The following is a 25,583-nucleotide window of genomic DNA, read 5'->3' on the forward strand; positions in this document are numbered from 1 at the left end:
GGTCATATGGCCTCACAACCCAATCCCCCAAATTATAACCCCTTCACCCCTGTATTTCATAGCTGTATGTGGCTCTTGTGTGATACCCTGTGCATTGAGATTACACTCCAGAGGTAGCTCTTCCTGAAGACAGAAGATGAAGTGCAGTTGATTTTCTCTTTATTTCTATTGATAGGCTTGGTATATTTGTCAGCATGAGAATGTCTTGTTGACGAGAATAAACCAATTTTGAGTTAATGCCTAACCCTATTGCTCCTGTCCTTTTATCCATGTTGGCATAATAGTTAGAGATTCTGGTGTCGACATCATGGATATGGACAATCTGACTACATACCCTACAAATGTACAGAACGCTGCATCCTTTTTAAAACTATTATACTTCTATTGCCTATCCATACTAAACAAATGATTAATTGAGCAGAAAAGATAAATCCAGTTTCTATTTGGGTCTAAACAAGACGATGAAGCTCAAAATAGAACTATAGAGTGATATAGGTGTAAGATATTCTATACTTTCATCTTATTGTTCATGCCTATTCTGAGATTCTTCTCATTGTGTTGCAGCTTCAAAGAAACATACTGGCATCAAATCCTAGAGTAACAAGGTTCCACATAAACTGGGAGGACAACGCAGAAAAGCTAGATGACCTAGATAACAGTAACCCCAACCTACAGTCTATGCTATCTACAGAGGCTATGCCATCTGCTTCAAAAGGATGGCCCGCCTCAGAGAACTCTCTGAACGTCATGCTAGAATCTCACATGGACTGTATGTGACATCTCCACAAACAGGACTAGTTCACCCGGATTCACCCAGATCAGCACACCTTGGGAAAAGCGTTCATAAAACACAAACCACCACTTCTAGGTGGAGACACAATTTGAACTTAATTTTTTTTATTTTTTAAGTAAGTTGGCATCAAAATATAGTATTTTTCATCTCCTTCCCATAACAGTCTCGGGAAGAGGGCTAAAAGCAACTAAAGGTTTGTATTTATTTTGAGGTCTTTTACTTCTCTCCATTCTTGCTCTACATTAGTGCTTTTAAATAAACCTACCTTGTTACGCCTAATTGAGTATATAACATTTCTCAGCGCCGTACCATAGAAAGGTAAGATACAGGTTTAGGTACTTCATTATGTAAAATGATTGTGTCGCAATAATACAAAACACATGGATATGCAAACTATAACTAGCAGGCATACATGTGGCGAGATTCAAATCTCTCCCCCCCGCAGTATTCTAATGTTACTGCGGACAGGCGCGACAAGTTCAGTTCAGCCGGGGGGGGGGGGGGCGCCCAAACGGATCTTTTCATGATCTTGCCTATGACTTTAGTCGAGTCTAGGTGCTTTGTGCGCCTAAACCCGACTGTAATGGGCACGATTAGCGCGATAACGGGGGTCTTTTGAATATCGCCCCTCTATCTCCAGTCACTTTAGACGGGAGATCAGGGGTGCGATAAGATTTGAATCCCCCCCCATTGTTTTCTTTGCTGAAGAACTCTGGTATTAATCTGAAATTCCGATTTTAGTGGAAGCTGTTTTTCTGCAAATTTTTTAAAAGGCCACATAGGTAATTTTTACACTAGTACAGCAAGTGCGACTGGATGACCTCACTCACGCGTTTATATGTAAAATCGAGGTGGTTAGTCGTCCATGAGTAACCTAAGTGGGCTTATGTCACCACTACTAGGGATTCAATATCTCCGCCTGTTACTAACTCCAACCACTGCCTTTTGGGCAAATAACTCTCTGCTACCACCAAGCTCCTACACCAGCACTTGGAACTGCTTCTCCCAGGCTCCCACCACAGGCATCTGCAACCACTTATCGCTGGATCATGCTGCTGCAACACCTGGCTAATTCCCACTGGCCCCTCACTTTGAACCACTTTTTGCACTGGGTAGCTGGCAAAGGGCTTGAATTTGGAGATGCTAGGCCTAAGCAAGAACAGCTGGATAATAGAGCGGCATTTGGCGTTACTCTGGTAGTCACAGGCTACAAGCAGATGCAAGTGTCTTGAATTGGAGAATCATTTCTCTAGACAGTTACTCCACAGCACACAAGATGTTACAGATGTTCTCTGCGGAACTTCAAGTCTCAACACGTTAGCACCTTTCATTATATTTGGAATTATGGCGTTCAGTCCATGGTTCCATCCTCCCCCACCCCCTTACCACCCAGAAAAAAAAAGAAAAGAAATGCTCAACATTTCCATTTGAAGCATAGTAGATGCTTAATGAGTAGAGCAACACAAGATTATACAAATTTATGGAATTACTTGACAGTCTTGTACTTAATGCAACAAATCGTGGCCTATACAGTAAATTTTATCATCAAACTCGTATGGTCGGAACAAAAATCTGGTAATGTATGGGAGCAAATGACAATCGACCATTTGCTCCTAAATACTGGAACATGGACAGAACCAGTTGTTTAGACAAATTTAATTTAAATATTAATGGTTGTTTTCTGAAAGACCATTGTCTTCCGTTTTCCAGTGTTTGGGAGCACATGGTCATTTGCTCCGACAGATTACCAGAGTTTCCTTCCAACAAGCAAACTATTTGAGTGGTTGGAAAGGTAATCTTTAGGCATAACATTCTATCTTATGGAGCAAGGCAAAAAAAAGAAGTACATCTTACATGCATACTAGGTGGAAAGCTCCTCATCAATATAAAAATTTGGGAGATGTAAGCTAGCCTGGTGATGATTTGTATCTGGATTCTTCCACCTACCACGGGAAGGCCCAATATGAATCCTAGTGTATATTTTTTATATACAAATTTGGAATGAGAAGACATATTTATAGTTGGGAAGGGTGTGTCCTAGCCTTTTTCTAAATTTCAGCGTAAAAGCAAAGCTGTAATGTTTAAAATCTGTATTCATAAGTAAAATTTGCGCATAAACCCTGAAAGCACACAGCCAGAGCTACTGTCCTAAGTTTGGGACATTATCTATATTATGTTTGTTGGTCTTGGGTGGCTTTTTTTTTTTTTTTTGGAGGGGGGGGGGGGGGGGTTGTTATCAATAATTTAGAAAAAAAATGGTAAATATAACACTTGCCGAATACAGCTATACTCTAAAGGGTTTTTTTTGTGGTACTGGATTAGGTGCAGCTCTGTTCTATAGTAAATAGAGGAAATTGATATTAATGACACAAGATCTGACAGGTAATGGCTTTTATACAACATTTAAATGGAGGGCGTTTCAGACAACGTCTTGCTTTAGCGATAAAGCATGTCCCCTTGATTATCTGACCCTTTCAGTAAGTGCTCAAACCAGAAATAAAAGTTGCCCTTTTCAATGCAACCCCAAACAGATTACGATCACTAACAACTTTGTACTTTACTTTCCTGGTACTATAAGTAGCAATACTCTATATTTACTGTGTAAATAGAAAGTTATCTATTTCAGTTACTGCTACAGCAATGTTATCTCTAAGTTTGGGTGCAGTCCACTGGGCAGCTGGTTTTCCTGTCTTTGGTGGAGTAACACCAGGCAGCCAGCTGTGGAGACAGGTAGGCCAGATATCACCCGTTAAGGATAACCACAAGTAGGATGAGCAGGAGAGCTTGAAAATATAAATGAACACAACACAGCAAAAGCAGGGGGTGGTTAGAACATAAAATGCAGTATTTATTAACACAGATATATAAGATAAGTTGTGTAAGTTTGTGAGAGAAAAAAAGGGGGGGAACAAAAAAAAGTGTACTTTTACACTGAACAGAGATCCTGAGTTATTGCTGTGGCAAGCCACCGCGACCCGGTGCCCAGCTCTGTGTGAAAGGTTCGACCCAGGTCATGCACTCCGGGTCCAAGACCAAAGTTATTCCTGGGTCCAACACAGGTCAGCTACAGTGAGAAAAACTTAAAGGCTATTGATTGGTGGGCTCAGGGGCGTCTGGAGAGGACATTAGCATCAAGCATTCTGTGTGAACAGTGACGACCTGGGAATAACCTAGGTCTCAGTGGTGTTCAGTATCCAGGGGCTTCTGTATGAAAGATGAAAGGTGGTATCAGAGAGAAAAGAGTGATACAGCAAAAGATGGGTGGAGACAGAGACAAAGGAATGGGGAATGTATTTGGGGATGAGGAGGAAGAGACCAGAAAGGAGGGGAAGAAAGAGAGATGGAGTACAGTAAAACTGGGATTAAAAGAAAATAATTTATAGTTTTTGGTGCATTTACATTATCAATCTATTTCTACCAACATAGAGCTATTCAGTATCTACTACTCGTACTAATCACGTATCAAATGGAGTCAATTCAATTCGGCGCAGATTGAATAGCGCTGGGAAGGAGTTCCCAGGGCTATTCAATTCAACGCTGTTATGTCAGAGATGGCCGATTCTCGTGGACCAAACAGGGTGTTTAGTCGCAAGAACCGTCATTTTCCGACTTCAGTGCCCAGCGCAGGTTGTATACGCCACGCCAAGGGCAGAAAACAGCATTGCGCCAGTACTTTTGTTGGATTCCTGCTCGCACTAAAATCCACTCGTTGGGTATTACATCGCTCTGAATTGAATAACTGTGGGAGCTCCCTCCTGGCGCTATTTAATCTGCGCTGAATTGAATTGACCCCAATGATTGTAATACTGTCTTATCCAAGACTGTAACCTCACCCTTATTTCAGTTTAGTCATGTCGTTTGCCCCTTATTTGTAAACCACTATCGTTTGAAGGTTAACAGAGACAAAAACATTTCAAATGTATCTACCCACAAAAATAAAAGGTTATAAAAAGTAACAATGTTTGAATCCATTCATAAAAAGCTGTGAGTTTTTCATGATTTTTTTTTTAACCTTTTCATACTTAACGATCCACGTGGACTACGATTGGAACAGTAATCTGCCCGAAGCATGCGAGGGGACACGGTGCACTAAGTGGGGTTCACAGTCACTCTACGAAGAAATCGACACAAAAAAAAATAGGATTTTAATACCTACCGGTAAATCCTTTTCTCTTAGTCCGTAGAGGATGCTGGGGACTCCGTAAGGACCATGGGGTATAGACGGGATCCGCAGGAGACATGGGCACACTATAAGACTTTGAATGGGTGTGAACTGGCTCCTCCCTCTATGCCCCTCCTCCAGACCTCAGTTAGAAAACTGTGCCCAGGGAGACGGACATTTCGAGGAAAGAATGTATTGTTTAAACACGGTGAGTGTCTTACCAGCTCACACCACGAACATGCCGCAGAACGTGGCATTCAAAAGAACACCAGCCAACGGCATGAACAATACACAGCCACATGCTGAGAGAATACGTAACACAACCAGTGTGTCAGCACAACCAATAATAAGACACCGCATGCCATGGCATGCACAACGTCAGCAACAGCCTGACAGAAAAGAAACACCACAAGAGTGTAACCATAACCAATAACTGCAGACACAGTACGCACTGGGACGGGCACCCAGCATCCTCTATGGACTAAGAGAAAAGGATTTACCGGTAGGTATTAAAATCCTATTTTCTCCTACGTCCTAGAGGATGCTGGGGACTCCGTAAGGACCATGGGGTTTATACCAAAGCTCCAGACCGGGCGGGAGAGTGCGGATGACTCTGCAGCACCGATTGAGCAAACATGAGGTCCCCATCAGCCAGGATATCAAACTTGTAGAGCTTAGCAAAAGTGTTTGAACCCGACCAAGTATCCGCTCGGCAAAGCCGAACCGGCGAGACTCCTCGGGCATCTGCCCAAGAAGAGCCCATCTACCTAGTAAAATGAGTCACCACCGACTTCGGTAACGGCAATCCAGCCGTAGAATGAGCACGCTGAATCGTATCACAGATCTAGCGTGTAACAGACTACAGAGACGCCGGCGCCCCAATCACGCTGAGGGCATACTGGACAAACAGAGCCTCTGTTTCCCCAATCTGAGCCAAATTGGCGACAGAAATATTCAAAGCCCTGACTACATCGAGAAACCCCGAATCAGCCAATGCTTAAGTAACCACAGGCATCAAATAGGCTGGTTTCTGCGAAACACCGAACCCACTTTTTGGCAGAACTATTATCCGAGTTCTCAATTCCGCTCTGTCCACCTGGAAGATCAAACAGGGGCTCTTGTGAGACCCAGCCGCTACTGACGCCAAAGCCAAAAGCACGACCACTCTCCAAGAGAGAAATATTAACACAACCTTTCATAAAGGTTCCAAACATTGTGACACAAGAAAACACAACACCACGTCAAGGTCCCACGGTGCCCATGGGGGCACAAATGGAGGTTGGATGTGCAGTACTCCTTCCACGAAGGTCCGAACGTCCGGAAAGGTTGACCATTCTTTCTTGAAAGAAAATTTATAAGGCCAAAACCGCACTGAAATGGAGCCTAACTTTAGGCCTGCACCCACACCTGCTTGCAAAGAATGGAGAAGCACTACCCAGCTGAAATCTTCCATAGTAGCCTTCTTGGATTCACACCAAGACACACATTTTCTCCAAACACGGTGGTAAGGCTTTGCCGTTACTTCTTTTCTATCCTGAAGAAGTGTGGAAACTACTTCACTGGAAATATCCTTTCTGGTTAGGATATGGCGTTCAACCGCCACGTCATCAAATACACGCCCGGATCTTGTTGTAACAGTTCCTCACGTAGAGGAAGAGGCCAAGGATCTTCTATGAGTAAATCCTGAAGAACTGGATACCAAGCCCTCCTTGTTTAGACCGGAACAATGAGGGTCGCCTGAACCTTTGTTCTTTTTACGTTTATCACCTTCAGAAGAGTGAAACCGGAGGGGACACCTAGACCGACTGAAAACACCCAAGGTGTCCCAAGGACATGCACTGCTATAGCTTGAGTGTCCCCTGACCTGGAACAATATCTCTGAGATCTCTCGTTGAGGCGAGACGCCAACATGTCCCATGGAAGCACTCCTCACAGACTTGTCGCTTCAGTGAAAACTTCTCGATGACGACTGTATTTCTCCCGGATGGAGATCGCGTCTGCAGAGGAATCTATTTCTCCGTCGTTCACATCCGGAACGAAGAATGCTAATATAGCGTTAACCAGTCTTTCCACCCAGCGGAAAACTTTTTCAGCATCTGCCATTGCTGCTTTGCTCCTTGTTCCGCCCTAGCGGCTTACTTACACCATGCCATGCCGCCGCCGCCGTACTTACCCCTCCGGGCACGCTGGGTCTCCGTGCGGCCGTCCTCGCTGGCGGTCTCCGTCTCCCGGCGCTCCGTCCCGCGATCGTGAGTGTGGACGTCGCGGGTACGCCCGGCGTCCACTGAAGGTGCGGGTGACATCATCAACACTTCCCACCAATCAGGTACTGGCGGGAAGTTCAAATTCAGACGCCGGGCAGAGCTCCGGCGCCTGAGTATCATCTTTTCTACTTAGAAGTTGTGATCTCCAGTGCTCCTGTATTGCTGTGGCTCTCAGTACCTTCAGGTACCTCAGCGTCTCCACGCACCTCAGCGCCTCCAGGCACCTCAGTGCCTCCAAGCACCTCAGCGTCTCCACGCACCTCCGTGCCTCCAAGCACCTCAGCGTCTCCACGCACCTCCGTGCCTCCAGGTACCTCAGCGTCTCCACGCACCTCCGTGCCTCCAAGCACCCCCGTGCCTCCAAGCACCTCCGTGTCTCCAAGTACCTCAGTGCCTCCAAGTACCTCAGCGTCTCCACGCACTTCAGTGCCTCCAAGCACCTCGGCGTCTCCACGCACCTCAGTGCCTCCAAGCACCTCAGTGCCTCCAAGCACCTCAGTGCCTCCAAGCACCTCAGTATCGCTCTATGTGAGCTCACGGTATTCTTCACCAAATTCATCAGCGCCTTTTCAAGTCTTGTCTTATAGGAGACCTTCCGCATCCACACGTGCCTCCTGCCTGTCATCCAAATCCTGCATGAGGAAAACCTACATTCGGCCATCTCTGCTTCGGCCCAGTAGCGGTTCCTCTTCCCTGTCATCGGAAGAAACCCCAAGTCCACAACACTCCCAAACCAGGTCAGTGATAGTATACTCAGGCCACATGTACCCGGGGGATCGGAACACGGAATCAAGTGCTATCCAGAATTTGGCTTCCCGAGTGCAAAGTCAGGAAGCGGCACAGGGCCAGGTGATGCAGTACCTTCAGGAGTTGTCCGGTCGTTTGGATCAGATTCAAGCATCCTTAGCTTCTGTAATTCCGGCTCCAGTTCCCATGGCCGCACCTGTTGCCGCTCCCAGCAATGTTCAACCATCGGCTGGTACCAGTCCGCGCCTTCAACTTCCTACTCCTTCCCGTTATAATGGGAATCCAAAAAATTGTCGAGGTTTCTTAAACCAATGCGAAGTTCATTTTGAGCTACTCGCACATAACTTTCCCACAGACCGGTCCAAGGTGGCATATATTATTTCTTTGTTTGAAGGATCTGCATTGGATTGGGTGTCTCCACTATGGGAACGATCTGATCCATTGGTCTCCAACTACACTGAGTTCATCACGTCTTTTCGAAGAATTTTCAACGAACCCGGCAGGATGACCACGGCCTCTTCTGACTTGCTCCGCATCCGTCAGGGCTCCCAATCCGTGGGTCAGCACGTGGTTCATTTTCAGACCATTGCCTCTGAACTTCACTGGAATAATGACGCCCTGAGGGCTGCTTTCTGGAACGGTCTCTCTGATCGCCTGAAGGATGAGTTGGTCACTAGGGAACTCCCGGATTCATTGGAGGAACTGATCTCTCTCTGCATCAAGGTGGATCTCCGGATGCAAGAACGTGGAGGTGAACGTAGTCGATCGGATCGTTCCAGGTTCCGGCTTCCTCCCTCTAGGCAAGTGGTGGTACCAAGTCCGGATGAACCCATGCAGATTAACCGGTCCCGTTTGTCTCCGGAAGAACGACAGCGTCGTCGCGAGGGTAAACTCTGTCTGTACTGCGGAGCCGCAGATCACTTCATCAAATTCTGCAAGTCCCGTCCGGGAAACGGGCAGGCCTAGCTTGTTCCGGAGGAGTCAAGTTGGGGGTCACGATCAAATCTTCTCCGACTTTGGATTGTTTGCTTCCTGTGTCTTTAATCACCAAGTCGGTCTCCAAGGCTTTTGAGGCTCTGTTGGACTCCGGGGCTGCGGGGAACTTCGTTTCTTCTTCCTGTGTCCAAAGCCTGGATTTAAAGGTACGGCCTATCGAGCGGCCTATTTCTTTGACGGCTATTAATGGTACAAGAATATCCAAGGGTCTCATAACGTGGCGCACGGAGCCAGTTAAGCTGCAGGTCGGAGCTCTACATCAAGAATGTCTGGAATTCTTGGTGATTCCGGAAATGCATCATGATTTGGTCCTCGGAATGCCTTGGCTCAGAATTCATAATCCCCACATCGATTGGAAGACTTCACAAATTCTGTCTTGGAGTTCTTTTTGTCACGCTAACTGTCTCACTCCTGTCTGTCCGCTCCGTGTCTCTTCTAAGTCTGATGAAGAGCTTATCCCGGAGGCGTATCAAGAGTACAAGGATGTGTTTTCGGAACAGGCGGCTGACCAGTTACCACCCCATAGGCCTTGGGACTGTTCCATTGACCTAATCCCAGAGAAGATGCCGCCCCGTGGCCGCACATATCCTTTGTCACTTCCCGAGACTCAAGCCGACCTTGAGAAGATTGGATTTAATATAGTCCGACATGGACTATATTAAATCCAATCTTCTCAAGGGATTCATTCGCCCCTCTACCTCCCCGGCTGGAGCAGGTTTCTTTTTCGTGAAGAAGAAGGACGGGGGGTTAAGACCATGTATCGATTACCGCGGCCTAAACGATATCACGTCAAAAATAAATACCCCTTGCCACTAATTACAGAGTTATTTGATAGGGTTCGTGGCGCCCACGTTTTCTCCAAGCTCGATTTAAGGGGAGCCTATAATCTTATACGTATCCGAGAAGGGGATGAATGGAAGACAGCCTTCAATACGAGGGATGGGCATTACGAATATCTGGTGATGCCGTTCGGCCTTAGTAACGCCCCCGCCGTCTTTCAAGGATTCGTCAACGAAATCTTTCGAGACATGTTATATCGAAGTGTTGTGGTATATTTAGACATACTGATTTTTTCCAAAGATCTTACTGAACACAGGACACAGGTCAAAGAGGTGCTCCACCGTTTACGAAAGAATCATCTCTATGCTAAGATCTCCAAATGTACCTTCGAAGTAACATCAATTCCGTTCCTCGGTTATATCATCTCGGGGAAGGAGCTTCGCATGGACCCGGAGAAACTTTCCGCCATTCGTGACTGGACTCAGCCCCTCTCTTTGAAAGCAATACAAAGATTCCTGGGCTTTGCGAATTATTACAGGAAATTCATTAGGGGTTTCTCCACCATAGTCGCACCCATTACCGCCTTGACCAGAAAGGGCTCCAACCCGGGTTTGTGGTCTCCCGAGGCCATGGAAGCTTTCACCTATTTAAAATCAGCTTTTATGTCAGCCCCGGTCCTCCAACAACCAAATTTCGAAGAACCTTTTTTCCTGGAAGTTGATGCGTCCTCGGTCGGAGTCGGAACCGTTCTCTCCCAGTACTCCTCGGATAAGAAATTGCATCCGTGTGGCTTCCACTCTCGTAACTTCTCTCCGGCCGAACGGAATTATTCTATTGGTGATCAGGAACTTTTAGCAATAAAATCCGCTTTGGAGGAGTGGAGGTATCTTTTAGAAGGGGCCAAACATGTAATTACTAACTACACCGATCACAAAAATTTGTTGTACATCAAAACCGCACAGTGTTTGAATCCTCGTCAAGCTAGATGGGTGCTTTTCTTCACTCGATTTTCTTTTGTTATCAAGTACCGGGCCGGGACTTTCAATACTAAAGCGGATGCGCTTTCTCGTTCACAAACTCCCACAGATGAAGAGAATTCTTTTGAGCGGAGTTTAATTCTGAATCCAATTTCTGTTTCCGCTGCTTCCACTACTCCGGGTCCTCCCCCTGGAAGGATGTCTGTACCAACTAAATTCCGGCCGAAAATACTGCAGTGGGCTCATAACTCCAAGTTCTCCGGTCATCCTGGTGTCCAGAAGATGTTCAAGTTTCTGCAAAAATCTTACTGGTGGGACACCATGAGGAAGGATGTACAGAATTACGTCAACTCTTGCCCACAGTGTACGCAGCATAAATCTCCTCGTCTGCCTCCTGCCGGATTGCTTCGTCCTCTGTCCATTCCTTTGAAACCCTGGACTCATATTTCCATGGACTTCATTACCGAGTTGCCCTGTTCCAAAGGTTACAATACCGTCTGGGTGATTGTCGACCGTTTTCTAAGATGGCGCACTTCATTCCATTGACGGGTCTGCCGACAGCTCCCAAATTGGCTCTATTATTCATCCAGGAACACTTTCGGTTGCACGGTTTACCTCAAGAAAGTCTCTGATCGAGGGGTACAGTTTACTGCAAGGTTCTGGAGAGCCCTCTGCTCAGCCTTACAAATTAAACTTAAATTTTCGTCTGCCTATCATCCCCAAACGAATGGTCAAACGGAACGAGTCAACCAAGATTTGGAGACTTTTCTCCGCCTTTATCTCTCCCCTTCACAGGACAACTGGGTGGAGTTGTTACCTTGGGCGGAGTTTGCCCATAACCATTCATTTCATTCTTCCACTGGCGAATCTCCGTTCTTCATCAACTATGGGTTCCACCCACGAGTTCCGGAATTGCCAGTCCTTCCGACAGAAGAGGTTCCAGCTGTGACTTCCACTTTATCACACTTTAGACAAATTTGGAGTAAGGTTCATGCTAGTCTTAAAAAGGTTTCTGTCCGATACAAGTACTTCACGGACAAGAAACGGCGAGCCGCTCCTCAATACAAGGTTGGTGATAGGGTATGGCTATCCACACGTAATCTCCGGTTAAAGGTACCCACTATGAAGTTTGCTCCAAGGTTCATCGGTCCTTATCCTGTGCTACAAGTTCTGAATCCTGTGGTCTGCAAGTTGGGTTTACCTTCTCATCTACGCATACCAAATGCCTTCCATGTTTCTCTTCTTCGTCCTCTCGTCCTTAATCGTTTTCATTCAAAGTCTTCTAGCCCCACTTCAGTAGAAACTGAAACCGGTACAGACTTCGAGATCAAAACTATTCTGGACTCTCGTTATCATCATAAGAACCTGCAATATCTGGTAGAGTGGAAAGGTTATGGTCCTGAGGAGAGAAGTTGGATAAAAGCTTCTGAGGTCTCAGCTCCTCGACTAATCTGAATTTTCCATTCTAGACACCCTACGAAGCCTGGGAAGTGTCCAGGGGCCACTCCTAGAGGAGGGGGTACTGTCATGCCGCCGCCGCGGTCGGCGTACTTACCCCTCCAGGCACGCTGGGTCTCCGTGCGGCCGTCCTCGCTGGCGGCCTCCGGCGCTCTGTCCCGTGTTCCTGAGTGTGGACGTCGCGGGTACGCCCGGCGTCCACTGAAGGTGCGGGTGACGTCATCAACACTTCCCACCAATCAGGTACTGGCGGGAAGTTCAAATTCAGACGCCGGGCAGAGCTCCGGCGCCTGAGTATCATCTTTTCTACTTAGAAGTTGTGATCTCCAGTGCTCCTGTATTGCTGTGGCTCTCAGTGCCTCCAGGTACCTCTGCGTCTCCACGCACCTCAGTGCCTCCAGGTACCTCAGCGTCTCCATGCACCTCCGTGCCTCCAAGCACCTCAGCGTCTCCACGCACCTCCGTGCCTCCAAGCACCTCAGCGTCTCCACGCACCTCAGTGCCTCCAGGTACCTCAGCGTCTCCACACACCTCCGTGCCTCCAAGCTCCTCAGCGTCTCCACGCACCTCAGTGCTTCCAAGCACCTCAGCGTCTCCAAGCACCTGTGTCTCCACGCACTTCAGTGCCTCCAAGCATCTCAGCGTCTCCACGCACCTCAGTGCCTCCCAGCTCCTCAGTATCGCTCTCTGTGAGCTCACGGTATTCTTCACCAAATTTATCAGCGCCTTTTCAAGTCTTGTCTTACAGGAGACCTTCCGCATCCACACGTGCCTCCTGCCTGTCATCCAAATCCTGCATGAGGAAAACCTGCATTCGGCCATCTCTGCTGCGGCCCAGTTGCGGTTCCTCTTCCCGGTCATCGGAAGAAACCCCAAGTCCACAACACTCCCAAACCAGGTCAGTGATACACCACTGCTGTCAAGTCGTCCGACAGAATTAACACGGGCAGATCATGAAGCATATGTTCATTGAAAATAGCTCTTAATTCAAGAAAAGTTATGGCAGACAAGCTTCCCAGCTTGCCCTTTTCCTCTGGAAAAACTTCCCTTGCAAGGACTGCTCCCCAGTCTCGGAGATCTGCATGCATGGACACCAGGATCTCATCCTGGATTCCGAACCTACGTCCCTCTAGGAGGTGAGAACTGAGCCAACACAGGAGCGAAAACCTGGTCATTAGGATTATATTCCGGCGCATGCGCAGGTGAGACCCGGACCACATTCCAACTGGCCCCGTGAAAACCACTCTGGCATTTGACCTACTCACCGAAAAGGCCTCTTAGGCCGCTCCGATGTTCTTCATCAACGGAACATATTGATGGGTTGTCACTGCAAATCTGATCCGACTCCGGATCCTCAGACCTCTTTCCACACGAACACACAGAACTTCAACCGTTCCGTATCTACTGATACCCACCTCCGACGCCTGCGTCGTTGGGAATAACAGCCTTCCCCTGTGTTGAAGAACAGTCAGAGAGAAAACAACGATTTGCACCATGTGTCTTGACCTCGCCTTAATCAGGAGAGTGCTCTAATACAGAATAACAATGGCTCTTACTATTGAAAGAATACCATCCTACTGCCATCACTCCGGTGAAATGGCAAAGACAATCCTGGATATCCACCCAGGTAAACTGAATGCGGAGAACAACGCATTTAAACCCCTTAGTTTTTTTTGTTTGTTTTTTTCTTTAAAAAAAAAACAGGGACAGCAGGACAATGCCCTGAACCTGACGCACCTCTGGTATGGCGTTGCGTACTACCTCCCCTTCCAGAGGGGAAACGGCAAGATCTATTTGAAAAATCAGTGACGGAAAAAATCTGTAAACGCCAGCATGTCCCCCTTTGGATTCTATAATTAACTCATAGGTCCTAGTTTATTCTCGGACTGACTGAAAAGTAGTAGATGAGTTCCCACCGGAGTGGGCTCCAGCCAGATAGACCCAGCGATATGCGATGGATGTGGTAGAAACAGAAAACGACATCCGCTTCTGCGAACCTAACATGGCTGCAGAACTCTTACCTTTTCACCTTCCACTGTCTGCACAGAAAGGAGAAAAGAACGGTATAGAACCTGTGAAAACGACTGCATCCCACAAAAGAATGCGTCACCAACCGTTGTGAAGGAGACTAACTCACGAAGTTAGATTTACCAGCAGTATCCGCCGAGAGTGACTGAACTGAGGCATCCCCAAACAGCGGTACACCGTCCCAGGAAGAAACTCCAGTATCTCTCTGAGTGAGTCAGCCTCAGCATTCCCCCGGCCACACCGCCTGCATACGCACGGCAGCCTGCGGCAATGTTATAGAGAAAAACTCACATAAGGAACATCCTCTCTCTCTCTTTAGGGTAATTCTATCGGATGCCTTTCAGAATATAAACACTCCCCCCATGTGCATGTAATGCAAATAAGTCCAAAGCATAGAAATAAAATATCACTTAGCTTCCTGTATACGATCCTTTGTGACAGGGCCCCGTGCCGACCAGGAGTTGACTTTTTACAGTATTCTATCCGCGGCAGGAAAAGAATAAACATTCAAACTCCTTGAGAGGATCTGAGACCAACTCGTCATGGCCGACCTAGAGCTTTATCAACAGAGCGATCAGCACATGAGAAGGAATACTTTTACTTCAGCATTCATTATAAATTATAATATGAATATACACAATTACACATATATCCTAAATATACACTGCTCAAAAAAATAAAGGGAACACTAAAATAACACATCCTAGATCTGAATGAATGAAATATTCTTATTAAATACTTTGTTCTTTAAATAGTTGACTGTGCTGACAACAAATTCACACAAAAATTATCAATGGAAATCAAATTTATTAACCCATGGAGGTCTGGATTTGGAGTCACCCTCAAAATTAAAGTGGAAAAACACACTACAGGCTGATCCAACTTTGACGGAATGTCCTTAAAACAAGTCAAAATGAGGCTCAGTAGTGTGTGTGGCCTCCACGTGGCTGTATGACCTCCCTACAACGCCTGGGCATGCTCCTGATAAGGTGGCGGATGGTCTCCTGAGGGATCTCCTCCCAGACCTGAACTAAAGCATCCGCCAACTCCTGGACAGTCTGTGGTGCAATGTGGCATTGGTGGATGGAGCGAGACATGATGTCCCAGATGTGCTCAATTGGATTCAGGTCTGGGGAACGGGCGGGCCAGTCCATAGCATCAATGCCTTCGTCTTGCAGGAACTGCTGACACACTCCAGCCACATGAGGTCTAGCATTGTCTTGCATTAGGAGGAACCCAGGGCCAACTGCACCAGCATATGGTCTCACAAGGAGTCTGAGGATCTCATCTCGGTACCTAATGGCAGTCAGGCTACCTCTGGCGAGCACATGGAGGGCTGTGCGGCCCCCCAAAGAAATGCCACCCCACACCATTACTGACCCACTGCCAAACCGGTCATGCTGGAGGATGTTGCAGGCAGTAGAACGTTCTCCTTGGCGTCTCCAGACTCTGTCACATGTGCTCAGTGAGAACCTGCTTTCATCTGTGAAGAGCACAGGGCACCAGTGCCGAATTTGCCAATCTTGGTGTTCTCTGGCAAATGCAAAACGTCCTGCACGGTGTTGGGCTGTAAGCACAACCCCCACCTGTGGACGTCGGGCCCTCATACCACCCTCATGGAGTCTGTTTCTGATCGTTTGAGTAGACACATGCACATTTGTGGCTTGCTGGAGGTCATATTGCAGGGCTCTGACAGTGCTCCTCCTGTTCCTCCTTGCACAAAGGCGGAGGTAGCGGTCCTGCTGCTGGGTTGTTGCCCTCCTACGGCCTCCTCCACATCTCCTGATGTACTGGCCTGTCTCCTGGTAGCGCCTCCATGCTCTGGACACTACGCTGACAGACACAGCAAACCTTCTTGCCACAGCTCACATTGATGTGCCATCCTGGATGAGCTGCACTACCTGAGCCACTTGTGTGGGTTGTAGGGAGGTCATACAGGCACGTGGAGGCCACACACACTACTGAGCCTCATTTTGACTTGTTTTAAGGACATTACATCAAAGTTGGATCAGCCTGTAGTGTGTTTTTCCACTTTAATTTTGAGGGTGACTCCAAATCCAGACCTACATGGGTTAATAAATTTGATTTCCATTGATACTTTTTGTGTGATTTTGTTGTCAGCACATTCAACTATGTAAAGAACAAAGTATTTAATAAGAATATTTTATTCATTCAGATCTAGGATGTGTTATTTTAGTGTTCCCTTTATTTTTTTGAGCAGTGTATATATATATATTTATATATATATATATATATATATATATATATATATAATATATATGGGTGTAGTATGGCTGACCGGCGGGGTCAGCTTACCGACGCCGGGATCCCGGCAGCATACAGACGCCGGGATCCCGGCGGGGAGGGGCGAGTGCAGCAAGCCCATTGCGGGCTCGCTACGCTGCGCTGCGGGCTCGGTGGCGACCTGCGGTCGCCACGGGTTCTATTCCCACTCTATGGGTGTCGTGGACACCCACGAGTGGAAATAGTCCCTGTTGGTCGGCATGCCGACCATCTGGAAAGTGAGCCGTCGGGCTCGTGGAGGAGGTCATGTGACTGTCGGTCAGCTGACCAGCGGTCACATGAATACTATATATATATATATATATATATATATATATATATATATATATATATATAATATAGATATATATATATAACATACATATAAGCGGATTGTCCGGAACCGTCGGGTCCCTAGTGACATTAATGTGTTCTGAATGTGTATGACCATGTACTGAATGCCCCAGTTGTGGATCTACCAGGAAACATTGTGGTCGACAAAAAACCTAGTATTCGTCGACAGCAGGGAGTAGTAACCAGGCAAAATAACATTCTTGCAACCCCGAGGGAAGTATACATAAATAATTTTAATAACACTCCCCCAAATATACTACCATGTCTGTGGTCGAGCTACAGGCCCAAGGAACCGTACCATACATATACATATAAATATATATACAGGCATAAGGCAGTTACAGCATGTTAAGTTACACTCAGTAATAACAGTTGGTGCCGACAGGGTCACCCGCATACCACTGTGTCTCCCATACAGTGTTTACTCTTGACAAGTAAACCACTAACGACCTGCTGACACTGCATCTACTGCAACAAGAACCAACAGGCGTCGGCGATGCCGACAGCGATCCCCCTGTTTGACAGAGCACTCATGCCTGTCGACATATGTCGACTAAAAAGCTATAGTGGGTATATCTGACCAGGGAACACACAGGGATATATGTACAACACACAGTATTAGAAGCCCATTTATCTAACATAGGGGGATATTCAATTTGGCCCGGGGTGCCGGGTGATAAGTATCGGCCGGTGGGGGCTATTTAATTGGCCCCCGATAAGCCGGCGCGTGCCGCGGCTTATCGGGGGTTTTGCTTCGCCTGCCTCCGGCAGGCGAAGCAAAATGCCCGATAACAGCCCCGTTTTCAACCGAAAACGGGGCTGTTTCACCCGAAAACACACAGGTTTCACTGAACCTGTGTGTTTTCGGGTGTAAGAGGACTTGTTACCGGCCGAGCAAATTAAATAGCCCGACCGCAGCACCCGAAGAAACATCGGGGGTTTTTACTCCCGATGTCTCTTCGGACCAAATTGAATATCCCCCATAGTGTTAGTCTATATAGCACTAAACACTGTGCCCCCCCACGTTTGCTTTCATTGCTATGGCGGGGACACGGAGAAAAATGGCGCTGAAAGTGTTGTGAGGGCTAAGCCCCGCCCCTTCTCGGCGCGCTTCAGCCCGCTAGTAATATAGCGTTTTGTTTTTGTTGTTGTTTTTTTATGCCGGCGGGGGTCCCTATACAGTGTTTACACACTGTACATTGCGTAGCCACCCTTAAGAAAAGGTATATACTGCTGCCCAGGGTGCCCCCCCCCTGCACCCTTGTAAGCCGTCGGCGCGGGAGCAATGGCGCGCTGCTTTATACTGGCGGGGGTATGGGACACGGTGCCCAGGCACCGAATATGCTCTTTATGCCAGTCCTTAAGAAGATCAGTAACTTGCTGCCCAGGGCGCTCCCCCCCCAGCGCCCTGCACCCAGTGAGTGCGTTGGTGTGTGGGAGCATGGAGCGCAGCGCTACCGCTGCGCTTACCTCCGTTACCGAAGTCTTCTGCCGTCACTGAAGTCTTCTGTTCTTCACATACTCACCCGGCTTCTTTCTTCTGGCTTCTGTGAGGGGGGTAACGGCGCGGCTCCGGGAACAAGCAGCTAGGCGAACCAAGTGATCGAACCCTCTGGAGCTAATGGTGTCCAGTAGCCTAAGAAGCAGAGCCCTTGAACTAAGAAGAAGTAGGTCTGACTTCTCTCCCCTCAATCCCACGATGCAGGGAGCCTGTAGCCAGCAGGTCTCCCTGAAAATAAAAAACCTAACGATAAAGTCTTTAGAGAAACTCAGTAGAGCTCCCCTAGTGTGTGTCCAGTCACTCCTGGGCACAGAGTCTAACTGAGGTCTGGAGGAGGGGCATAGAGGGAGGAGCCAGTTCACACCCATTCAAAGTCTTATAGTGTGCCCATGTCTCCTGCGGATCCCGTCTATACCCCATGGTCCTTACGGAGTCCCCAGCATCCTCTAGGACGTAGGAGAAACATAAAAAACTCAAGTCGACCTTTTGACCTGTCGACCTAGAGACCCTGTCGACCAATAGTGGTCGACCTAGTTACTATCTACCTTCCATACCAGACCCGTCAGAATTACCTCTTGTGAAAAACCTTTTGCTTTTAGGACGGATGTTTCAAAAGCCACGCCGTCAGAGACAGTTGATCCAGATGTTTGTAGAGACTGGGACCCTGAATCAGCAGATCTGGACGTTAGGAAAAGAGCATCCACAGACAGCTTCTGCAGATCTGTGTACCAGTTTCTTCTGGGCCACGCCGGAGCTATTAGTATCACGGCGCCCCCTTCCTGTTTCTTTTCTTTTTTTTAACACATTTTATTAGATGGATCACAAATTGGTTACAATAATAACAGAACACCCAGACAAAATGGGCATTTAAAGAGCAAATGTATCTACAATAAATTGTTACATCAACTGAGTGGATCCTTTTTTTTTTTTTTTTTCTTTTGTAAAAGATTAAAGTTAAGGCATTTGAAGTGGGTAACTCTCGGCTACGGAGTGGCCGTCCGTCAAAGAGAGTTAGCGGAGGAAATAAGAAGAAAAGAATACTCAGAGAGAGGATAGAAGGGGTCGGAAAGGTAGAGGGGGCAGAGCATATCAATTCAGAAAAGAAGGAAGGGGGGTAGAAGGGGGTGGAGGGGTGGCCTTCAGAGACAAGAGGTGGGCAGAGCAGCGGTGTGCCATGTCATGTTGCAAATGGGGAGGGAGCCTGTTGTAGGCTTAGCCACGGGGACCATACTTTATCAAATTGCTTTGAGGTGTTACGTATGACAGCGGTCATATATTCCATTTTGTGGACATACCAAATTCGGGAGATTATTACCGGCATTGGGGAGGGAGTCGGGCTCTTCCAGTCCGTGGCTATTTGGCATGTCATTGCCGAAACTACATGTCGAAATAGCTTGTTTTGGTGTCTGTTAAGAGTAGGGAGGGTCATGGGGAGCAAAAAGTATTGGGGGTCAGGAGGGATGGAGGTGTCAAATAAGCGCGAGAGCAAGGTAATAAGTTCACCCCAAATTTTAAAGATTTTTGGGCAGGTCCACCATATGTGTAAGAATGAGCCAACATCCGTACAACCCCTCCAGCAGCTATCTGGAGTGTCAGGAAACATAGTATGTAGACGGGAAGGAACATAATACCAGCGGTATAGTAATTTGTAGATATTTTCTTTTATTCTCACACATATGGAGCTGGAGGCCGCATTATCCCAGATGTCAACCCAATCTTCATTATCTATAGTAAATCCCAGCTCCTTTTCCCATGCTAACTCGTGGGGGGTCCGGGGTGAAGTGGGGTAATCGCTAAGTAAAGCATAAATATCTGAAATGAGGCCCTTGGTGCTGGTGCGTTTCCAGCTAATGTATTCGAAGGGGGATAATTGTCTGTGGAGAAGGGTAGTGGTGGAGTGGAAATGTCGAATTTGCAGATAACGAAAGAAGTCTGAGGGAGGGATTACCGTTCCTTCTCGGATATCTGCAAATTGTGGGAAGGTGGCATTGGAGGTGATGTCGTTAACATATAGCAAACCACTCGAGCGCCAGGATGTATGCGAGGTTCTACACATACCTGGGGGGAAGGCTGGATTATGAAAGAGCGTAATTAACGGGGACGGGTATGGGGCCAAACTGAACCGTCTGTTTGTCAGGTCCCATGTCGCTAGTGAGCGACTTACTACAGGGTGTGAGAGGGCTGTCCGGGGGCGTTGGTTCCGGTGGAGCCATAATAGGGATGATAGTGTAGCTAGACCTGTCTCCTCTGCCTCGATCCCCACCCAAACCTTCCGCGTCCCGCCCTCGTTGCACCATTGTGCACATTGAGAGAGTTGCGCAGCATAAAAATATTTCTGAAAGTCCGGAATACCCAGGCCCCCATTTCTGGTGGGGCGCTGAAGCAATTTGAGTCTAACGCGGGGACGTTTATGATTCCAGATAAAAAGGGAGGATTGGCGTTGTAATGTCTTAAAGACGTAGGTAGGAACATAAATCGGGAGAGTCTGAAATAAATACAGAAGTCGAGGGAGCACGCTCATCTTGACGGAGTTTATTCTGCCTATCCATGAGATGAAGTAGCTGGACCATTCCAGCAAATCTTCCTGGATTGTCTGCAATAAGCGGGGATAGTTTGCTTGGAAAAGCTGATGGTGATCATGGGTCAGGTACACACCGAGGTATTTGATTTTCTTTGCATACCAGTTACAGGGAAGGATAGTTTGAAGGTCTTGTTTGAGAACTGCCGGGATATGAAAGTTGAGGACCTCTGTTTTGTTAATATTTATTTTATAACCAGATAACAGTGAATACGAACTGATCTCAGATAAGAGAGCGGGGAGGGACTGGGCTGGGTCTGTGAGGGAGATCAGGACATCATCAGCATATAACGCTATCTTGTGTTCGGATAGGCCTGTGGATATTCCGTGGATAGTGGTGTTATCACGGATCTTTGCTGCAAGGGGTTCCATGACTAGTGCGAAGATTAAAGGGGAGAGGGGGCATCCCTGCCTTGTACCATTGGTAATCCCAAAGCTGGTGGATGAGACACCGTTAACCAAAACCTGGGCCGACGGGGAGCGGTAGAGTGCTTTAATCCCCTCTAGGAATTTTCCAGAGAATCCCATTTTGTCTAGGACCGCAAAGGCAAAAGACCACGAAATGCGGTCGAAGGCCTTCTCTGCGTCGAGAGCCAGAATGAGAGAGGGAGATTTCCGTTTTTGAATTGAGTAAATTAGATCTATAGCCCTTCTAGTGTTATCAGACGCCTGGCGTCCAGGGATGAAGCCGACCTGATCCGGGTGGACCAGACCGGGCATCAGGGGAGCCAGACGGTTAGCTAATATTTTCGCATATATTTTCAGGTCGACATTCAATAAGGAGATTGGTCTATAATTTAAGCAACTGGTCGGGTCTTTGTCAGGCTTTGGGATTACCACTATGTCGGCCCGGGTCGTCTCCGGCAGGAAGGAGGCTCCCTCAAGAATATCGTTAAATAGGGAGGATAGGTGTGGGGCAAGCTCTTTCGCGAACAGTTTATAATATTGGGCTGTGAAACCATCCGGGCCTGGTGCGGCTGACGAGCGCATGGAACGTATGGCGGCTATTGTCTCCTCCTCCGAGATCCGACTATTAAGGGCTTCTAACTGGGTGTCAGATAGGGCTGGGAGTGGGGTATCAGACAAGTATGCGCGTGCTCCCCCAGCCCCGTCAGGCGACAGAGGGGGCGGGTCAGACAGGTTATAAAGGGAGCTATAAAACAGGCGGAAATCTTCGGTCATCACTTCAGGGTCATATGTATAGGTTCCCCTTTGTGGCAAGTACAACTTATCTATTGCGCCCAGCGCCTGCTTGCGACGTAGTTTGTTGGCCAGTAGGGAGTCTATTTTGTCCATTTTATCATAAAAACGTTGCTGCAGTTTCCGAAGAATTAGTGCTGCACGGTTAGAGAGGAGGGTGTTAAGTTGTCCCCGGAGGGAATCGATCTGAGGGAGCAGGGAAGCGTCGGGGGATGCCTTATGTTTGGATAGTAAGGTGGCTATTTCTGATTCGAGGGAGGCGATCTCCTGCGCGTTTTTTTTCCTAATCGCCGACGATTTCGCCAGCAAAGCGCCGCGAATCGTGGCTTTGTGAGCTTCCCAAAGGACATTAAGTGAGATGTCAGGAGACATATTTTCGGTGAAATAGTGTGTGATTGCCAATCTAATTTCCTCTAGTGCAGAGGGGTGTTGCAAGAGCGAGTCGTCAAGACGCCATTTATATTTCCGACGGGGCGTGCGGTATATATCTATGAGGAGGTAGACCCCAGCATGGTCTGTCCATGTCAGTGGCGTGATGCCCGCATCAGTAATCAGAGGTACGAGGGCAGAGGAGATGTGAATCATATCGATCCTGGAATAGTGTTGGTGCGGAGCTGAGAAATGGGTAAAATCTTTGGTGTGGGGGTGTTGGGAACGCCAAGTGTCACAAAGGCCGTGGTGTTTCATGGTGGCGGTGAGTGTACGGGAGGCCCAAGGTAGGGTCGTCATGGAAGCGTGAGGTGGAGGGCCGGATCTATCTAACGACGGGTCGATTATGGTATTAAAATCACCACCCATGATAATGCTTCCCTGTGCTTCTCGTGACAGGCGTTTAGAGAAAGAGTCAAAAAACAGAGATTGATCTTGGTTGGGGGCGTAGGTGGAGACCAAAGTGAGAGCCATAGAGCGGAGGGTACCCATTACCATAAGGAACCGTCCGTCTGGGTCTGTCACTGTCCTAGAGTGGATAAACGGGATGTTGCGGTGAATTAAAATGGCCACACCACGTTTTTTACAGTCTGCCGAGGCGAAGTAGGACTGGGAGAACCATTTGCCCTTAAAGCTGAGTGTGGGAACCGGTGAGATGTGTTTCCTGAAGGAATGCTATGTCGACTTTCTCACGTCTGCAAGCACTCAGAAACACAGTACGCTTCCTAGGGGAGTTCAGGCCATTTACATTGACCGAAAATATTTTAAGGAACATGGCTAGTCACGTGAGGGAATATGACAGATTGCCAAACATGATCCGATAACATACAGTTTGAGCCTGGAGGAGGCCACCCCTCTGGGCAGAGCAAGAAAAGGAGCGGGAAGGTCAAGCAGAGGCCACAAGAAAAGAGAGAGGGGGAAGAACATAGAGAAGAAAAACCCCAAACGGGGAAACATCCCTGAAAATGTGGGTCCCATTCGGGGGCCGCAGGGAAAAAAAATTGTATAAGTAACAATGTAAGCAACAATAAGGGATTGTGGGGGGGTAACTGAGATACCATGTGAGAGGGTGTATGTCACCCGGGCCACAAGGGTTGAGATTAGAATGGTCGTGGCCATTTTTCATTTATAAAGAACAGAGTATAATATAGAACATGGAGAACTGTGTCCAGGCAGTAAAATTACAAACAAAAAGTTAAGGAAAAAAAGGGGAGGGGGGGACGAGGACGAGGAGAGAAAAAAAAAAAAAAAAAGGGGGGGGGGGGGGGGATACCACAGGAGTACAAATTAATTAAACTTAACTATAACAGCAATAACAAAGAATAGTTACGACATTAGATTTTGGACGGAGGTCAAATCTTCCGCAGCCGTTGCTCGTTTCAGGGCTGCACCAACATTTTGTGGACAAGCCGTAGCGGGGGGTCACCCCAGGTCAGGGAGGGTCGCTGTCCACAGTGCGCTGTCGTGTCACCCTTGTCCATTCAGGCAGGGGAGACAGAGTGTGGCGGTTTAGATGATGAGGCCGCCATGTCGGCTACAGATGATGCAGGGAGGAGATCCAGCTTTGCAAGCAGTTCCTGGCCTTGAGTTAAAGTCTTGACAGAGTGAACAGCGTTGTTGGCCGAGACGTGGAGTTGAAAGGGGAATCCCCATCTGTATCTGATCTGGTGCTGTCGCAGGACCCGGGTGACCGATTGGAGGTCCCGTCGTTTTTGGATAGTGGAGGGAGCCAGGTCCTGAAAGATCTGTAGCTGCATACCTTTAAACAGGATCTCTGGGGAGTCTCGGACGGAGGATAGGATTTTCTCTTTTGAGCGGAAATAATGGAAACGGACAATAACATCCCTGGGCGGTTGAGCAGGAGACGGTTTAGCACGAAGTGCTCTATGAGCCCTGTCACAGAGACACTCTTCGTCCGTGAGGTCTGGTACGAGGTGTATGAAGAATTCTCTCAGAAATGACGGCAGCGAAGGGCCGAGGACCGATTCTGGAACACTGCGTATGCGCAAATTATTTCTACGCGAGCGATTTTCCTGGTCCTCTTGTCGCTCTTTAAGGGTCTCCATTTCCTCGTGTAGCCTAGTGAGCTCTCTGTCAAGGCGATGTTGGGAGCGGCAGAGATCGTCGGTCTTTGTTTCCAAGGCGTCTGTTTGGTTGCCGAGGGCTGTGAGATCCGACTTAAATTCTGCAATGGCGTTCGAGAGTTCCTGTTTTGATGCAGACTGCACTCCCTCCAGTAGGCTCGACATTACCGCCTGTATCTGGGGATCGATACCCACTTCCGAAGAGCACGGAGAGGGAGGGGAGCTCGTGGTCATGTTGGGGTTCTGCGGGCCCTTAGACTTCATGCCAAAGAAGTTAGTCGGGGCTTGCGTTACTTTTTTGTTCTTGGACATAATGGCATGTATGAAAAGAGAGGTGGGAGTGGGAGAGAAAAAGAAAAAGGATCGGAAAATTATTGGATGATGGACACAGTCCGTAGATTGTACAGTGAGCGAGTAATCCAGGCAGGTCAGGCTGCTGGTCCACCACTCCGCGCCGGGTTCCTATGGGGATGGAAAACAAGTATTGCAGGCTCCAGGGAGCCCGGAGGACGGAGGGGGGAGCCGCAGCAAGTACGTAGAGAGTAATCGGGGTCCAAACTGCGACGTATTCCGGGTTTCAGTTAGTGTAGAACAAGTAGCTAACAGTAACGGCCGCCAGAGGGGGATGGATTTGCCAGCTTTAGGTACTCCAGCCACGGAGTTGGGAGTAAAGTGCCAGAGAGTATTATATATAAAGTCCAGCTACTTAATTATGGCACGCGTAGTATTTTATTGTGTTGCATTATATCATCTTGAGGGTGTTTCGGGGATGTGTGGATCCGATCGTCACAGTAATGGAGCCGTAACCCTTTCAGGTGCTATCCCTGCATCTGGGGTGGATCGCAGCCCGACCTTTCACATAGTGGCCCAGGCACGCATGGTGGGTGTTAAAGCATTTTCATGGTCGTCTCCACTACGGGCGGAGGCGCGGACCGAATCTGTAATCCTG

The 25,583-nt window shown here is 47.9% G+C and overlaps 2 protein-coding genes across 2 annotated transcripts in view; one reads left to right on the top strand and one right to left on the bottom strand.

Annotated features, from left to right (window-relative positions):
- Positions 1–1,072, top strand: part of ASF1A (anti-silencing function 1A histone chaperone) — a 52,444-nt gene extending 51,372 nt beyond the window's left edge. Inside the window, exon 4 of the mRNA XM_063917225.1 lies at positions 565–1,072. Within this exon, the coding sequence (XP_063773295.1) occupies positions 565–777 (213 nt within the window). The 3' untranslated portion in view covers positions 778–1,072. The remainder of the gene's footprint in view (positions 1–564) is intronic.
- Positions 1–25,583, bottom strand: part of MCM9 (minichromosome maintenance 9 homologous recombination repair factor) — a 266,670-nt gene that overhangs the window by 112,598 nt on the left and 128,489 nt on the right. The gene's annotated exons all lie outside the window — the stretch shown is intronic.

This window comes from Pseudophryne corroboree, chromosome 4 (assembly GCF_028390025.1).
Source record: "Pseudophryne corroboree isolate aPseCor3 chromosome 4, aPseCor3.hap2, whole genome shotgun sequence".
Taxonomy (NCBI): domain Eukaryota; kingdom Metazoa; phylum Chordata; class Amphibia; order Anura; family Myobatrachidae; genus Pseudophryne; species Pseudophryne corroboree.